Source organism: Phyllobates terribilis, unplaced genomic scaffold (assembly GCF_046119375.1).
Source record: "Phyllobates terribilis strain yellow unplaced genomic scaffold, ASM4611937v1 Scaffold_3__8_contigs__length_932513732, whole genome shotgun sequence".
In the NCBI taxonomy this organism is placed as follows: Eukaryota; Metazoa; Chordata; class Amphibia; order Anura; family Dendrobatidae; genus Phyllobates; species Phyllobates terribilis.
The window spans coordinates 783,513,614-783,532,055 of record NW_027362763.1 but is presented as its reverse complement, the minus strand read 5'-3'; the positions used below and the strand labels follow the sequence as shown (position 1 = coordinate 783,532,055).

Below are 18,442 nucleotides of genomic sequence, written 5' to 3'. Positions count from 1 at the left end.
GTCTGCAGCGCTGACATCACGTTGACAGCACTGCAGCCAATCAATCAGCTCAGAGGCTGATGCCATATACTTGGCCAGAGCCACTGAGCTCCATTATTGTCTGCAGCACTCTCGAGACAATAACAGAAGCAGCGGAGACTCGGAGCTGGACTAGGGAAGGGTAAGTAAAGCACAGTTGTTGTTTTTTTCTAGCACAAATTGCAGCCGGGGCACAAGGGTTTCCAGACCCGGAAAACCCTCTTGGATGTATCTGTCTGTCTGGACAGGAAAGTGCTGCTGTTCGGGGACTCTGAGGGACATGGAAAAGAGCAGCCATATTATAGTACCACTCCATCTTGTTTTTTTTCTATTTCCCTATCCGTTAATTATCAGTAATGTACGGTGTATTAAAATACTTGCAAGTTGCTGTCTTCTGCTGTTTCCAGTGCTGTTCCATTCCCTCTTCTATGTCCGTGACCGCAGTTGTAACCAGCCAGCTCACTCAGCCGACCATTACTCTCTTTCTTAGGCCACGGTCACACCGATGTATATTCTCATCCGAGAGAATCCGGAAGATGCTAATCCCACTCTGATCAGAGTGTGGTCATACTGTGTTCCGATTCTCTCAGATGAGGAGAAGATGGTGAGAAAAAATTCTCCATCCTCTCCATTGTGTCAGTCCGTGGAAATTGGACTGCACTCAGATGTCATGCGAGTGCAGTCCAATGGTTTCCACAGACTCATTGACTTGCATGGCCGAGTGCGATCCAAATATGGGATAAAACGTAGGCATGCTGCAATTGTTTTCCTTGGACTGGCTCGGTCCAAGCAAAAAAATCTTGCATGTACGTGGCCCCATGGAATAAGATTGGTCCAGTGCTATCCGATGTTTTCTTGTATCGCACTTGGAACAAAAGGATTGTGATAACAAGCTCCACTAGCTCAAGATGTAAGCCCAAGTGTAGCCCAAGATCTGCTATCTAGATAGTGTTATCTCCATATAGGAGTATAAGCTCAATATAAAGTGCTTATAAAAACAATAGCAGCTATAGGAACAGACAGGGGACATTACTCAGCAACAGTCTGATTCAGGAAGAAACTGTCTCAGAATTGATACCTTATTGCACCTTAAAATAACATTAATATAGGGCTACCCAAATAATTGAATAATAACTACACTAGCAATCTGTAGTGCTCTGAGACGCTAACTAAGTTTTTAATCAAACTCTAAGGCCATGTTCACACTAGGTGTTTTTTCATGCTTTTTTTTTCTAGAAATTTTCAGCTGCGTTTTACAGTATCAACAAAGTCTATGACATTTCAAAAATCTCATACGCACATTGTTTTTTGTGTCATCAGTATTTTGTGCTTTGCTTGCTTTTTGCACAATACAGCATGTCACTTCTTTCAGCGTTTTTTCCCTGCACAAGAATTATGTAGCAATATATCCCCATAGCATAACAGCGTTCTTCGCCGATTGAAAGTAATGGGTGGGGAAAAAACGCCTAGTGTGAACATAGCTATCAGGTTTTGCTGTGTTTTTAGTGAAAAAAAGCAAGTACATCAGAATGCGAAACTTATTTATTTTTGGGATTTTACCATCTTGTCTTGGTCACCTGAGATGGCAGTTTGGATTAGGACAATTTTTAATTAAATTAGTGATGTGTACAGTGTAAACATTGGCTGAGCTAGGTGTGAGGTTGAACAATACCTGTGGCCCAAGAAGGTGTGAAATTGAACAATCCCTAAGCAACTCAATGGCAGACCCCATAGTGTGAAAATAAATAGTATCCTACAAACTCAATGCTCTGCCAATGTCTTAGATAAACTATTCCTGAACAATTCCCCTCCCCCCAAAGTTACATTTGTAATTCTGGTTAATATGATGTCACATATGTCATGCATTGGTGACCTGTGTTCATGCTTTTGTGCTGATCTTTGGGATCCTGAAAAACGCACCAAAACCTGCTTTTTTGACCCTGCTTCTTTCCTGCCAAGAGATCAGGTTTTGCTGCAGAAAAAAAACGCCTAGTGTGAACGTACCCTCATTGTGTGACTTTGGGACTTTTAAAATTCAATAATACAAGGTATATTTTAATAATTTACTCCAATTGGATTAGGCAGTGAAATATATTATATTAATATTGGAGATATCTATAAAACCAGCTATTCAGTGAATTGATGATACTTCCCCTTTCAGTCCTGATCTTACAATAGATAAGTTATTTCTTTAAAGCAGTAATATTCCATTTTTTTTATTCTTGTAAGTACGGACATTTCCTTAAACATAATCCTCCGTATTGTAACAAACCGCAGTGTTACAGCTGTGAGCGTATACATGATGAGAGGAGGGTAATGCAATCCCCTGATCAGATCGCACAGATGAGCTGGAACAAGGTTACGGGAATCCCATTTGCATGTAAGACGTCTCAGTCCATAAATCACGGTAATAAAGTGGCACGTTCACACGTGCATCCTTCCTAGTGCCCTGCATTTCCCAGACAACTGCTGTGCAATAAAAAACATTAGCTTTTATATTAATGTGCCAGCTTTCTTTGTTCTGTCTTTGCCTTTTCTGCATTGTGCTGTCTTGGCAGCAAAAGGGTTATGCAAGCCTGGCAGCATGTGCGTTATTGAGGAGCACGGGGGGCCGCCATCCTGTCACTACATTATATATGAACGCTAATTGGCATTAAACCTTTTCTGCCTTTTGTCACATCCCAGGCTTGTGGAGACGGGGACGTATGATTGGATGAAGCAGCCAGTGGTACCAGCCCGTCAGCGCCAGCATCCTCCTGTCTGCAGCACCAACCTCCATAGCCTTCCTCTGGCTGACTGCAGGGACTTTCTGCTCTCCCCCTCCTAGCAGCACCGCACCTTCTTTTCCACACAGGTAACCAAACAATGGTGACATCTATTGATATTATTGTCTTTTTTTTTTTTTGCAATATTCTTTAAAAAGATTGCATATCATTTAACTAGGTGTGCAGTATTATGCAACATCATTAAATGTAAAGCAATAGAAAAACTTGCATTTTTACAGTTATAGTCACTTTTATCATATAAGATGTTAATGTTGTTTGTTTCTGTTTTTTTTGTTTTTTTTTTGGGCTGACATCAGTTACGATGAGTCAAGGATGTTCAGAGAACAATAACTTTCCTTATGACAATAACCAGATGGTTTTGGACATGATTCTTTATTCACTGGTGGGGGTGCCTCAGCCAATTAATTGGGACAGTGTTGCAAGACTTGTTCCGGGATATTCATCAAAAGAGGTAACTTTGTTTTTGATCTTGTATTCCTCTTATTGGGAGAAGTTTGAAATGGTGCATTGGAGGTGTCAGGCCACTGGAGCATTACAATTCAGATTATTCATGTAGCTCCTGTAAAAAATCACTGTTTGGGTTTATGAGCTCACCTTCTATATATTCTATAACTGAAAGATACTGGGCCGTGTTTCAAATACTGTGGATCCGCAGCTTGGTCACATTATACTTGCAACTCCTCCCCGTTCCACTGTCTATACACTTCTATGGTCGCACCCCTCTCGCACTGCGGACAGAAACCTACTTGATTCAGTGTAGAGGCTGCTGTAATCATAGGACTGTATTAACTCTCTAGTTATCTATGCTATTTGGGTAAGACATTCAAGGTATTTTACATTTCTATCTATCTATCTATCTATCTATCTATCTATCTATCTATCTATCTATCTATCTTCTTTAACCTTTCCGCTCCTGCAGCTCATATTAGCAGTAGAAGGAACTACATTTTTGCAATATTTCAAACCTTCTCCTAATTTGCAGACTGTATTTTTTATTTTAGAAGGTACTGTATCATATAATTTTGTGCAGTTAAAGCGACTAATCAAGGAGCCAGAAGTTGAAAAAATAGCCTATAAGCCAGTATCTTTAAGTGATACTTACTTGCTATTTATTTTTCTTACTACTTGGATGCTGTTTAGCTCAGGTTAGTTGGGACAGAGTTGTGATCTGTGACTACAGCTTAGCTGCATGTCTCCTAGTAGTCTATGGTAGTCTGAGGCTCGTGTCCCATCATTGGTAGAGATTGGTGCTTTCTCCCTCCTCCTGCAGCTCTGCCCCCTCTGATTGGCTGTTGTATGTAAACCCCAGCCAGTCTAATTTGATCACAAAGGTAAAGGCATGTTGAAGTATAATCTGTAAATATCTAGAACCTACAAGTATCTCCTGCTGTATAACTTTATGGGGAGCTCACACTCTAGTTCAGTGTTTCTCAACTCCTGTCCTCAAGACCTACCAACAGGTCGTGTTTTCAGGATTTCCTTAGTATTACCCAGGTGATAATTCCTTGTCATACTGCCATAATTAGGACACTTCATACATTACAGTGTGATGCATTCTACTACAAATCACAGGAAAGGTAGGAGACAGGTCTCGCAGTGGCTTTGCATTTCTATGAAGATTTGTTATGCACATATCCTCTACTGAGAAGAAGACATCTAGAACTCTGCTGACACCTATTGGGCTTAGCATTCCTAAAAGTCAATATTGACTCTTTAACAAGCCTTGCCACATGATTTAGGATTAAAAAGCCTAACCAGACACTCCATTTGCAGACGTGTTTCAGGGTGTTTACTCCTCATCAGTTCAGTGCAGAGAAGTCATGTAGCAAGGCTTATCCTGGGTCAATATTGACTTTTAGGATCGCTACTTCCAGTAGGTGGCACTAGAGTTTTAGTCCTCTTCCTCTCAGCAGAGGCTATTTGCATTGTTAATTTCACAGAGGAGCATTGCATGGCCTATAAGTCTCCTTACACTGGCTTGGCACTCTCCAAAAGGACAAACGTTTCCCCTTATCCCTTATGAAGATTTGGTGACCCTGTGACGAACTGATTACCTCCTGTCAATTAAAAATGGTGGTTACTGTAACTATCCTTAGACATGTTTTAATTATCTTTGGTGGCCCAGACGTTGAATTGCAGGTTAGTTACCAATGAGTGGCACTAGATAGCAGGTTTTTTTTTTTTTTGGGAAAAGTGAATGCTAATTTGCATACTTTTTTGCTGGTAAGACTTCCTAGAGCAGCTGGGTCTCTGCAAGGAGAACCAGTATCACTTCAGAGCTTTTCTCTAGATGTAACCATTTCACAGAATAGAATGTGACATCTCTGCAGCAAGAGGTGTGAAATTTCCTGACAGACACACAGTTAACTTTTTACAGTTTCTGGTGGTGTTAATGGAAAAAGTTGACTCCATGATATCCCTGTTTTCTCCTTCCAGTTACCAACTTTATGGTAACATTGTGCTTATTTCCCATAAAGCAGCAATATGTTACACAGCGCTGGTCACATATCAGTCCTTATTCACACCACCTCTAGAAGAGTTCTGGACTCAAGGGGAGTGGGACAAAGAGAAGCTGCCAGGGACTGGCCTCTTGGACTAAGCTCCTGAGTCACATGTTCCTCAGTCGGTATTTAATGCACCACTCCAGCGTTTTGCTTTGTTTTTTTTCCGCTGGAGTGGTGTCACTAATGTAAGTTCCCTGTCCCTAGTATTTTACTTACCAGCTACCGTCTTAATCTGTTATCAGTGCCGCTCCGGATGGTCTTCTGCAGATTGCGACCTGCTGGATTGCTCCTCTCATAGGCTTACACTGAGAGCTTGTGTCCGTTACCTCTGACTTCCGGTCAGTCAGAAGTTGCGTTCACAAGATAGCGACGCGAGACTGGAGCGGTGCCAGGAAGAGCTGAAGATGGCGGCTGGTGAGTATAAGACTAGGAGCAGGGAACTTACATTAGTGGCACCACTCCAGCTCTGCAATAAGAACCCTGGAGTGGCGCTTTCCATCTATGTTTTTCTTCAAAACGCTGCAGTATTTTAGAGTAAGACTCTGTTCACATGCCAAGTACTTATGTCTGGAAATGGAAGTGTCATAAAATCTCTTCCGTTTACCTCCTTTCCAGATGCTATTAGTTTTTTTTAACTGGATCAAAATACATAGCTGGCACAACATTCTTGTTTCGACGGATCTGTTTCTTTTTTTAATATTGAACTCTTTGGAAAATGAATAATAATGGATGGACATTTGAAAATGGATCCATTTTTTTATCACTGCACGTACCCAGAACATTAGAGGTGTTCAGTGACGCCTCCAGTCAAAGCAGATCCGATCCAAACGGAGCCCAAATGGATTCAAAACGGAAACCAAAGTGTCGTTTTTAAACAGATCCTCTATTTATTTTATTTTTATTTTTTTTTAAAGATGGATCCATTTAAAAACAGAAACTTTGCTTTCCATTTTGCATCTGTTTGTAACTATTTTAGACGGTGGTGTTTTTTTTTTTCTTTAATTCTGGATTTGTTACAAATGGATGACAACTGGAATTGTGAACAAAGCCTAAAACGTGTCTGGTGGCACATTTACAGGCTGCCAATGGCACATTCACAGGCCGAGTTCGACGTCAATCTGCTGAATATTGGGCTTGATTGTCTCCATACTGTGCCCCCCCCCCCCCTTCCCCGATGACTAAAAACGATCAGGACCGCAGCACGACTATAACATTGTTTTCTCCTGTTACTGATCACTGCTATCAATGACAGACACATGCTATGGATGATAATTATCACCTCTAATATGCTCTTTTATTTACATAGCGAATCTGGACCTGACAAGTTCCCTTTAACATTTCTTATCAATTATTTGACCTCAGAAAGTCATATAAAGCATGAACTATTTAAAATTCTGGAGCTTACATTTCTCTAGCTCTCCCGCAGACCCCGCTGATGAGTCAGTGGAGTGTGACGTCTCCGGCCTCGCAGGAGGTGACATCCTTCAATTCTCATTTTGCATGTGAGTCAGTGCAGCTCACCATGTCTGTATTACGCTCCTACCAATTATAAGATTTTATATGAGTATTACCACTAAGCGATGACGATATCAGAGACAGGATCGCCCCAATATCTGATCTATAGCCTTGTATGTACAGTTAGTTCATTATTTTGTTTCTCTAGTTGAAGCTGTTTTCTTACAATTGTCATCAGTAAATCAAATTTTCTTCATCGTTGTATCACAGGATCACAATAGATAGCACATACAAGTGATTGCTATATTTGTCTTCACAGTGTGCCAAACGATTTGAGGAAATAAAAAGTAGTGGGACATCTCCAGTTGACAATCAGTACAATCCTCTGCTGGCGACGGGAGGAACACCTCTGGAGAGCCTGGCAACCTATATCAGATCTTCCCTGCTTGACCCGGCTGAGGAACCTGAGGATGTGACAGCGGGACAAGGCACCAACTCCCTCACAGGTAGCCTGCCACACAGTCAGACTAAGTGTTATTCATGTGTATGATGCGTATTCCAAAGTTTGAAGTCAAAAGTTAAAGCGTAATTAAACTTTAATTTTTTTCTAGTGTGGAAAGTTATAAAAGTTTACAAATCATTTTATTAGGGAATTTGCCTTCATTCCTGTAAAAAAAATGCTTGTTGGTGGCTTCCAAATCCCTGCTTTCCCCCAGCTCACTTGCCTGCGTTCAGGTACATCGATGTCACAGCATACTCATTTGGAGTACAGCTGTTGGCAGTGATCGGTCAGCGCCTGTCTCCTCCTCTGAGTTTTCTGCTTATTGGTACAAACTCCATACAGCTGGCCGGACAGACCCTCACTGCCCCCTTACATTACACTGTGATGGAAGCATTGCATCTACTTCCACAAGCACCCTGTTCTCATTATGTCCCCCTCCCCAATGGTGCATACAGGATGCTTGTGGGAGCAAATCCAATGCTTCCATTACAGTATACAGGGGGCAGTACACTGAGGGTCTGCTTAGTGAGACACATTATGGGTTAAACCAACTGCTGTGCAATGTGACAGGAGTGGTGGATAAGCTCACTAACTCTGGGGAGAAGCTGCTGCAGGACATAGGTGCTGACTAGTGATGAGCGAGCATGCTCGTCTAACCCTTTAATCGAGCAAACACGGGTGCTAACCAAGTATCTTTGGCATGCTCTTATATTATGTTCGAGTCCCTGGTCTGCATGATTTATGACTGTTAGACAGCCTCAACAGATGCAGGGATTGCCTGTTTGTTAGGGAATCCTCACATGTTGAGGCTGTCTGACAGCCATAAATCATGCAGACTCAGGGACTCGAACACGGTAAGCACCCAAGCATGCTCGGTTAAAGGGTTAAACGAGCACGCTTGCTCATCCCTACCAGCTATACTATTGTTAGGTTATAGTTCATCAAGATAAATGGTACTCACTAGGCAGCAAATATAATAGCAGTACTCTCCCATATGACAATTTTTTGGGGGGAGGATTTAAAGGAAACCTGTTACCTGATTTTTGCTGCCCTAAACCCCAGTAAGCATCAATCAGAGCCTGGATGCATGATTCTAGCCAGGTATACAGTAAAGACCAAAAGTTTGGACACACCTTCTCATTTAAAGATTTTTCTGTATTTTCATGACTATGAAAATTGTACATTCACACTGAAGGCATCAAAACTATGAATTAACACATGTGGAATTATATACTTAACAAAAAAGTGTGAAACAACTGAAAATATGTCTTATATTCTAGGTTCTTCAAAGTAGCCACCTTTTTCTTTTATGACTGCTTTGCACACTCTTGGCATTCTCTTGATGAGCTTCAAGAGGTAGTCACCGAAAATGGTCTTCCAACAATCTTGAAGAAGTTCCCAGAGATGCTTAGCACTTGTTGGCCCTTTTGCCTTCACTCTGTGGTCCAGCTCACCCCAAACCATCTCGATTGGGTTCAGGTCTGGTGACTGTGGAGGCCAGATCATCTGGCGTAGCACCCCATCACTCTCCTTCTTGGTCAAATAACCCTTACACAGCCTGGAGGTGTGTTTGGGGTCATTGTCCTGTTGAAAAATAAATGATGGTCCAACTAAACGCAAACCGGATGGAATAGCATGCCGCTGCAAGATACTGTGGTAGCCATGCTGGTTCAGTATGCCTTCAATTTTGAATAAATCTTCAACAGTGTCACCAGCAAAGCACCCCCACACCATCACACCCCCTCCTCCATGCTTCACGGTGGGAACCAGGCATGTAGAGTCCATCCGTTCACCTTTTCTGCGTAGCACAAAGACACAGTGGTTGGAACCAAAGATCTCAAATTTGGACTCATCAGACCAAAGCACAGATTTCCACTGGTCTAATTTCCATTCCTTGTGTTCTTTAGCCTAAACAAGTCTCTTCTGCTTGTTGCCTGTCCTTAGCAGTGGTTTCCTAGCAGCTATTTTACCATGAAGTCCTGCTGCACAAAGTCTCCTCTTAACAGTTGTTGTAGAGATGTGTCTGCTGCTAGAACTCAGTGTGGCATTGACCTGGTCTCTAATCTGAGCTGCTGTTAGGGTATGTGCACACGATGCAGAAATGCTCAGGATTTTTTCCTGAGCGTTTCTGCATCTCTCTGGCAGGAAAAAACGCATGCGGATTGTACATGCGGTTTCCTGCCAGGGACATGCGGAAATGAAGCGGTCTTCACTTTCATTTCCGCATGCGGGTTGACAAGCGCTTCCCAAGCGATTTTAGCATCACTTGGAAAGTGCTTGTCAACTTCACACTATATAAATCCATGCAACCGGCATGGATTTATATAGTGTGTGAATGTCAAAAAATAAAAAATAAATCTATACTTTACCCTCTGATGGCCCCCGGTGTCTTGCTTCATCGGTCCCGGCTGCCGGCAGTGAAGACTTTAGGACCTTCCGACGTCAGCGTCACGTGACCCGTCACATGACTCTGACGTCAGCGAAGGTCCTTCTTCATTCAACCGTGAAGTGCCCGGGAAGCCGGCAGGACGCAGCGCGGGCCGTCAGAAGGTGAGAATATATATATTTTTTATTTTATTCTTTTGGTACCTGGGTCTGGATGAGAGTCCTCTCATCCACACCCGGGTACCATCCGCACATTAGACCGCATGAAAAGCGCATCAACATATACAGTGATGCGGATTCCATGCGGTCTAATGCAAGTCAATGGCGGCAAAAGAGCAGCGTTTCCGCAAAATTAATTGACATGCTGCGGATTTTTGACCGCAGCGTTTACGCTGCGGAAAAATCCGCATCATGGGCACAGCACATGCGGATTTCCATTGGGGAACATTGCTGCCCTTCTACCATGCGTTTTTCATGCGTTTCCGCGGTGTTTACGCAACTGCAAAAACGCCGCGGAAACGCATGAAAAACGCATCGTGTGAACTCAGCCTTAACCTGCGATTTCTGAGGCTGGTGACTCGGATAAACTTATCCTCAGAAGCAGAGGTGACTCTTGGTCTTCTTTTCCTGGGGCGGTCCTCATGTGAACCAGTTTCTTTGTAGCGCTTGATGGTTTTTACAACTGCACTTGGGGACACTTTCAAAGTTTTCCCAATTTTTCGGATTGACTGACCTTCATTTCTTAAAGTAATGATGGCCACTCGTTTTTCTTTACTTAGCTGCTTTTTTCTTGCCATAATACAAATTCTAACAGTCTATTCAGTAGGACTATCAGCTGTGTATCCACCTGACTTCTGCACAACACAACTGATGGTCCCAACCCCATTTATAAGGAAAGAAATCCCACTTATTAAACCTGACAGGGCACACCTGTGAAGTGAAAACCATTTCCGGTGACTACCTCTTGAAGCTCATCAAGAGAATGCCAAGAGTGTGCAAAGCAGTCATCAAAGCAAAAGGTGGCTACTTTGAAGAACCTAGAATATAAGACATATTTTCAGTTGTTTCACACTTTTTTGTTAAGTATATAATTCCACATGTGTTAATTCATAGTTTTGATGCCTTCAGTGTGAATGTACAATTTTCATAGTCATGAAAATACAGAAAAATCTTTAAATGAGAAGGTGTGTCCAAACTTTTTGTCTGTACTGTATTTTTATTTAAAATGCTCCGAGATTTCGGAGAAAATGTACTTTGAAGAGCCCAGCCGTCTCTTACCAGTGTCGGTGCACATGACTTGACACGTTTTTTGTGTGACCCTGTTGACTATTTGCAATAAAAAATGTTGATGCTTCTGTGATCACATCCCAATGTCTTAGCAATTCCAACAGATCTGCATCACTCTGTAAGACTTCTAACAATTTTTGATTTTTCAGTGTTTTTGGCTCATTTTGTCCGAGGAAAACAAGCTGCCTAATAATTCTGCACACCTTGGTAAAGGATGTTGTATCCTTAGGCCTCACCCTCCTCATTACACAAATACACATCACCTGATCGGCTTCATCCTTTAAGCATTCAAGGTTATACAGCGCACAGTTGGAAAATCTGCATAAGAATGATGATATTGCTAGAATATTCACGCGCCTAATAATTGTGCGCACAGTGTAGTGAGCAGCGCACGTAGCCCTCTGAGGAGGAGACCCCGGCACAATTGCCCCTTTTGCCATCTCCATAATCCACCCCTGATATGGTACATATCTTTTTTTAAATCCAGCAGATACATAATTACACGTAGCAATGATATTTCTTGTATTTAGGAAGATCTGGTGCTTCTTCAACAAGAAAGTGTCCTACAGAAAATGGAAAATCTCCATCAATGGATGAAGAAAGTACAGGAGGACGCCATGGGTATGTGCATGTGTCACAGTGATGATAATTAAATATGTTCTAGTCAATGAATTTATGAAAAGACTTGTGTGTGATCACCTCTGTCAGAAAATCCCCAAATATAAGAACTATTTACCAAGGAAGTAACCATTAGTAAATTAATGAGAAAAGCAATGACGCAAACTGCAGCCAATCCAACATCTCTTTATCCACTTATGTGATATTGAATATTTCAAGTATTATTGTTAGTAAACGGGGGGTATATTATAAGAGATTTGCCACAAAGTTCAACATGCAGCTGTTGGAGTATACCACAGCTGCAGGCTTATGCTAACTTCTATCTTGAGCGGACAGTAGATGGCGCTGTGTGAAGTATTACAGATTGTGAAAGGGGTTTGCCGGCACTATGTTATGTTTTTTTACTATGAGCCTAAGAACTAACGGGTAGATAGTTGCTAACTACCTGCTTGTTCTACCCGTCGCTGGCTGAGAACAGTCACAGACTGCTCTTACCGGCGATTCTGCTGCTTCATGTCAACAGGGCCGCTCTTCCAGGCTGCTCTGTCGATTGGGGCGTGACTGCCTGCATCATACTGATTGACAGCTGGCTTCCCACAGCTAGGCAGTGGGGAGCCGGCTGTCAATCAGCATGACATCGGCAGTCACGCCCCAATTGACAGCAGAGTCCGAGTGCAGTCCAATGTTTTTCACGCACCCATAGACTTGAGTGGATGAGTCTCATCCGATTTCCCAGACAGATTCTATCAGTTAAAGAAATTGGTCATCAGCACTGCCCCATTCAATAACATTGGTTCGCGTGCAATAAAAAAATCAGATAGCACTCGTCCGATATGCTTGTGTAACCCTGGCCTAGTAATGGCATTCATCATCCCAAGGCTTTATTTAGCATCTGTTTTAATCAATCCAAAGCCAATACCAATCCGTTTATTTGTGATCTGAAACAATAAATGTTATTAGCATTGATCGCTTGTGCTTAGTTCTTTCCTGCAGATTACCAGTAATGACCGAGAACACCATCATTAGATGTTATGTGATGTATTTATGGCCAGATGTCTGCTTATAATAGCTCCTACAAAAGTCACATGTAACACATTGTACGTGCTTGCATACAGATATATACATAGAGATGCGCATAATTCCAGATTTGCAAAATGTAATGGCGTGCAACTTCATTTTTATTAGTATGAAAAAGTTAAAGTCGTTCTTCAAACATTGTCTTCCCATCCTGGACTCATTAAGAAAATGATTGAAAGTGGTGGCCAACCCCTCTAGCATTCACAGCATGGACGCAACCTAAATCTAGTGCATGATGGATAAGAACGGATTCTTATTTTCCCTCTTTTTAAGGCCTAACATGGTGATTCATGTATGTGATGAAGCCAAGAACCTGAGGGAAGACTTTATGTGTCCGCGGGATCTGCTTATATCTGAGATGAAGTACTTTGCAGAATACTTATCTACAGATGCCCAGCGATGGGAGGAGGTTGACATCTCCGTCCATTGTGATGTTCAAATCTTTAACTGGTTGATAAAGTATGTCAAGCGGAACTCAAATGAAGGTGACCAACTGGACGTACCAAAACTGGGTTAGTGTCGTGCCGTTTTATCTCAGTTTTGGTTTTACTAATAATAATACAAAAATTAAACTAAATGTAAACATCACATTCACCAAAAACGAGGCCTCTCTGCGCATCACGTACTGGGACCACATTCAGCATTTACAGAGGAACTGTCAGCAAGTCAGAAGTGCCCAAGTTTTGCTCTTCTATTGTTCCCACTGTATCCTTGAGTATGCTGTTTTATGTTGTTTTTTTTTCTAAAATCTGTCATACGGTAATATTATGTTTTTATTAAGGGGGCATGGCTATTCTGTATTATTTCCCTGTGAGCTACACCCCCTTTGGTAAGTAAAGACCATAAAAAATCGCACTAAATAAAAAGGCCCGTATGTCTGGGACAACCGTATTATGGATTTATAAAAAAAAAAACAACAAACTCATAAAACTGGATAATTAGGGAAGTAGAGGGAAAAAAACAAGAGCAAAACTTCCCCTTTTGATCTGGTGCCACATCCTCTTTAAACTCCCGGTTAATTTTCATGATTAGTAAAATACCATGGCTGTTAGTATTTTCACTTTGGTCCTCAAATTTTCTTAAGTTCTCTGTATATTATAGGTCCTAAACAGCACAGGAATTAAATTAATGGCTGCATTTCACTAGGCTGTCTAGGAGAAGCTGCATTTGGTCATTCATGTGCGCTGCCATTTCATTCAAACGCTATAGACCTGAGCACAGCACTGGCTGCTTTCATCAAATCCGGAGAGTGCATGCTCAGCTGGTGAATTTGTCAGTGGATTTCTCCACATTCACCTTCAGTGATCTTACATTTCATATCTATTTTATGCATAGGTGGTCCAAGGGTTAACATTTCTCCTTGCGGAGAGTGACATGTCAAGCCTTACATACCAAGGTAAGGAGACTTTTAAGCCTTGCAATGCTCCTCTGGGAAATTAAATATGAACATTGTTTCTTCAGAGAGGAAGAGGACTAGAACTCTAGTGCCACCTATTAGAATTAGCAATCATAAAATTCAATATCAACCCTTTAACGAGCCTTGTCATATGACTTAGGATAAAAGCCAAACCTAAGCTTTTATCGTAAGTCATATGGCAAGGCTTGTTAAAGGGTCGATATTGACTTTTAGGATTGCTACTTCCAATAGGTGGCACTAGAGTTCTAGTCCTCTTCCTCTCTGAAGAAACAATGTTCATATTTAATTTCCCAGAGGAGCATTGCAAGGCTTAATAGTCTGCTTACCTTGGTATGTCAGGCTTGACATGTCACTCTCTGCAAGGAGAAATGTTACCCCTTGGATCACAGTCAGACACCTCTCACCCAGCCAAACCAGATCTCACACTTTGCACTGATGATGAGCAGTATACGAAACGCTGTGTCCGCAAATTGAGATTCCTGGTTTTGGCTTTTATCCTATGTCATGTGACAAGGCTCGTTAGAAAGTCAATATTGACTTTTAGGATCGCTGCTTCCTATAGGTGGCACTAGAGTTCTGGTCCTCTTCCTCTCTGAAGAGACAATTTTTCGTATAGATAGGTGGTAAATGTTACTTGTGAGTAAACTCCAGTCTAGTTAGACTAGAAGTCATTATTTCAGGATCTACTGGTAGATCTCTCACAAGCCCTGTGTAGATCACCGATGCCTTAGTTTAACAATAGGAAAGCTTCAGTCTACAAATGTTGTATTAAAGAAGTAGTAATAATCATAATATAACACTTGGTGGGGTGAGCATGTGTTTGTTACAATACTAATTTAAAAACCTCCTTAAAAAATATTTTGGGTAAAGCTCTCTCTGAATGTAAATGTCTTCTGTTACAGAACCTGGAAATGTTATTTCAATATTAATTTCGTCTGAATTTCTAAAGATGGATTCACTAGTAAGTTAATAAAGGCTCCACTGTCTTTTTTTTTTCTTAAGTCTATATACAGAGATGATTTGGTCAGGGGTAGAAAGTATCATGGCAGGGAGAAAGAAGAATAAGTGGTAGTGAATAAATCATCGTTTGCGGGAGGGGATTGTCTGCAGGGGCGTTACCATAGTGAGTAGAAGGTTAAACAGGGCGTTCCTTCTACACGTGAATGACCCGATAAAGCCACTGAGCTCACTGATTGGCTGCCGCGCTCTCTAGGTGACCTGGGGAAAATGAAATTGTAGCCAGAGGAGAAGTTTAAAAGGGAACAGCCTCTTTAAGAATCCTACAAATTCTTCACCATTTGAGTTTTTTGTTATTACAAATATGTTTTTATAATAGTATCTTCTAGTTTTATGTAAGATCACTGCAAAAGTTTTAGCATTTACAAAGTTATGACATTTTTGTAATATCATTCACTACCTTATTTTGCTTCCTTCTCTTCCAATCACTATTCTGCAGAGCTGTTTCAATGCCCAGTTCATGCTCCTTTTATAAGCTGCTTCCAACTGCTGCTCAACAAGATCCCTACACTATATTCCAACAATCAGAGTACAGAATTCCCTTGTCTGAGTGCAGGAGTGTGGAGCAGAGGCTCAGACAGGGGGAATTCCTGTACAATGACTGTTTGGATAGTTAGCTTGATTCATCAAAGCTGGGCATTTATTATTGATGATTTATCCTTAGGATAGATCACCAATATCAGATCAGTGGTGGTTCGATACCCACCACACCCAACGATCAGCTGTTATTAGCTTCACTGGAGACCTGGATGTAATTATTGAATAGAGCTGAACAGCACAGTACTGCCGGTACTGCACAACAGCTCCTATTCAAGTGTGACCCAACCTATCTGATAGTGGTAACTTAACCTAAAAATAAGTCATCGATATTCGATGCCTTGAACTCCCCTTTAAATGACGCAATTTTTTGGCTACCTGCCACAAGCTTCCTGACTTCCCTCCTAATGACGGACAAAACCCCAAAAAAGCACAAAGTAAGCATATACCCTGTAGTAAGTAAATAAGTAAGCAGTAATAGTATATGTAAATAACATAGGGTACTTAGTTAACACTATATTTATCAAAAAGCGGAAAAGCCATCCCACCGCGACAAGGTGTACCCAATCTGGACGGTCCTATCCTGTCTCCAGTATTAAAGCCTCACCTTGTGTCAGCCGACAGCAATGTACATAAGGGCAGAGCAGGAGCCTCCTAATGGCAGTAGCATTTGTAGTATATTCTTATTTTTTCTTGATATAGGTAGAAGAATGCATTGACTACTGTCACAAAAACATGAGCGCTATTGTAGCCACGCCATGCAATATGAACTGCATCAATGCAAACCTCCTAACAAGGATTACCGATCTCTTCACTCACAATGAAGCTGATGACATCAAAGACAAGAAAGACAAGTTTAAGAGGTGAAAAAAACAATTATATAGGTCAACTATCTGATAGTTTAAGGGGAGTTAGTGACCCGCAACATGCAAATTAAACATTTATATTGGGGACTTAACCCCTATAAAAATCATACTAGCAATATACATTTTAGCATTGTAGATAAATTCACTTTAAATCCATATGAATTTAATCCAGTTGAGGGCGCTTTGCTGCACTCTTCATGTGGCCTATGGCTCAGTGTACTGTTATGCCTTCCAGTTTACATGTCTATCACTAACCCTGATCTGGAATAACTGCACTTGCTTCCTCACCGTGAGCGCTCCCTAAACTCCTATCCCTGTTCCTGCATGTGCGCACCAACACTGGAGGAGCACAGCGGCGCGCTAATGTTCGGATGGCCATGCACTCAGTGTGAGCGTGGCAAAACTCTGATCTTCATCACCTGCCAGTCTGTGGCCCCTGCTTGCTACACGGCTTCCGATAGGAGCCTGAGATCAAAGTGTTCCCGCACCCACACGGAGTGCGCCGCAGTGCTCCTCCAGTGTCAGTGCGCACGAGCAGGAACAGGTATTTGAGCTGTGAGAGAGCGATCACTGTGATTTAAGCTTGGGGATAGTGCTGGATATGCAAATCGGAGGGTGTGACGGTACACCAAGCTATAGGCCACACCAAGGGTGCACCAAAGTGCCCTCATTTGCATATAGATTAAAAGGAAATTTATCTGCAACTACACCACTAAACTAATATTACTGGCATGATAATACGGGCTATGTTCTCTATGCAAATGTTTAAGTAGCTAAATTTGCTTGTTGAGGGTGCCAGATTTCCTTTTAAGATAAATGGGAAAATAATGAGCTCGGATATATTGTTTTAGTGATCTTTTTCAGTAGATCTTTAAATCTACTCCCAGGACTTTTAGGGAAATCTTGTGACTCCTGCTTGCTCCGCCCACACTGAGTGATTGACAGCTTTTTCTGCAGGAGCGTACGTACAAGAAGAGTGGTCATTCACTGCAGGCGATGGAGCTGGAGTTACAAACTTTCTCCAAGAGTCCTGGCAACTTTTTTTTAAAAAGTTTCACAAATAAAATAACACAAATAAATTGCAAATGATTTTTTGAGTTCTTGATATTTTGTTTTACCAGCAAAATATTCTGCAAGAAAATTGAAAGGCTGTTTGACCACGAGTATAAAAATCCGGATTCTCCAGCCAATGCTGGGACACTATACAGGTAAATACCCGTATACAAGCATGGGCTTCCCTGGGTGAATGTAGATTGGCCCTTGTAGAGACTGATGTGTAAATATCCCTTGTAGATGTTGTTTGTGTAAGAAGCTGCTGACAAAGGACGTTGAGCAGAAGATTGCCTGTCTGTCTGGGAAAATCAACATCGACCAATATGGAAATATTGTTTACTTTCACATCAGGTATATTCATCTCCGACGTTACCTTACTCAATGTTGAAATCGAGTACGGGATAACTAAAGTGTAAGAAACCAGATCCAGACTTCCTCCTCATCTTGTGTCTTGACGGCTCTTTGGATTATTTAATGAACCGTGATTCAGGGCAAAGACGGAGCCTGATTTCCATTGCAAATGTATTGTATATGAGAGGCTGATTGCTTGCTACAGTGTTATGTCCCGAATGCATCAGAGCGCACAACCTTTTCTCAGTTCTGGCCCAGACGCTTGTATATTCTTGAAATGAATTTATTAAGTGACGTCTGTTAGTTTGTGACGCTGAGTACTTTCTCTGCGACAAAAAAATCTGCAACATCTTACAGTTCCATTAAAGTGGATGGGATTTATAGAAATCTCATGTCCACTGTGTTTTTTTTTAACTCCGTGTAAAGTGACCTGCATTGCGGGTTTCAAATCTGCAGCATGTCAATTTCTCTTGCGGGTACGCTGAGGTTTCTGTGCAGATTTTCCCCATAGACTTACATTAGATGCGGAAAATCTGCAAGATAAAAAAAAAACACATGTAATCCGCACA

At 41.6% G+C, this 18,442-nt stretch overlaps 1 protein-coding gene across 2 annotated transcripts in view; it reads left to right on the top strand.

Moving 5' to 3' along the window:
• Window positions 1-18,442, top strand: part of SANBR (SANT and BTB domain regulator of CSR) — a 71,664-nt gene that overhangs the window by 11,414 nt on the left and 41,808 nt on the right. For both annotated transcript variants that reach the window (XM_073673348.1, XM_073673346.1), the window contains exons 2-10: window positions 2,704-2,872; window positions 3,101-3,255; window positions 7,083-7,269; window positions 11,468-11,558; window positions 12,906-13,144; window positions 14,952-15,010; window positions 16,306-16,466; window positions 17,591-17,677; window positions 17,763-17,873. In XM_073673348.1, the coding sequence (XP_073529449.1) occupies window positions 3,106-3,255; window positions 7,083-7,269; window positions 11,468-11,558; window positions 12,906-13,144; window positions 14,952-15,010; window positions 16,306-16,466; window positions 17,591-17,677; window positions 17,763-17,873 (1,085 nt within the window). In that variant the 5' untranslated portion in view covers window positions 2,704-2,872; window positions 3,101-3,105. The remainder of the gene's footprint in view (window positions 1-2,703; window positions 2,873-3,100; window positions 3,256-7,082; window positions 7,270-11,467; window positions 11,559-12,905; window positions 13,145-14,951; window positions 15,011-16,305; window positions 16,467-17,590; window positions 17,678-17,762; window positions 17,874-18,442) is intronic.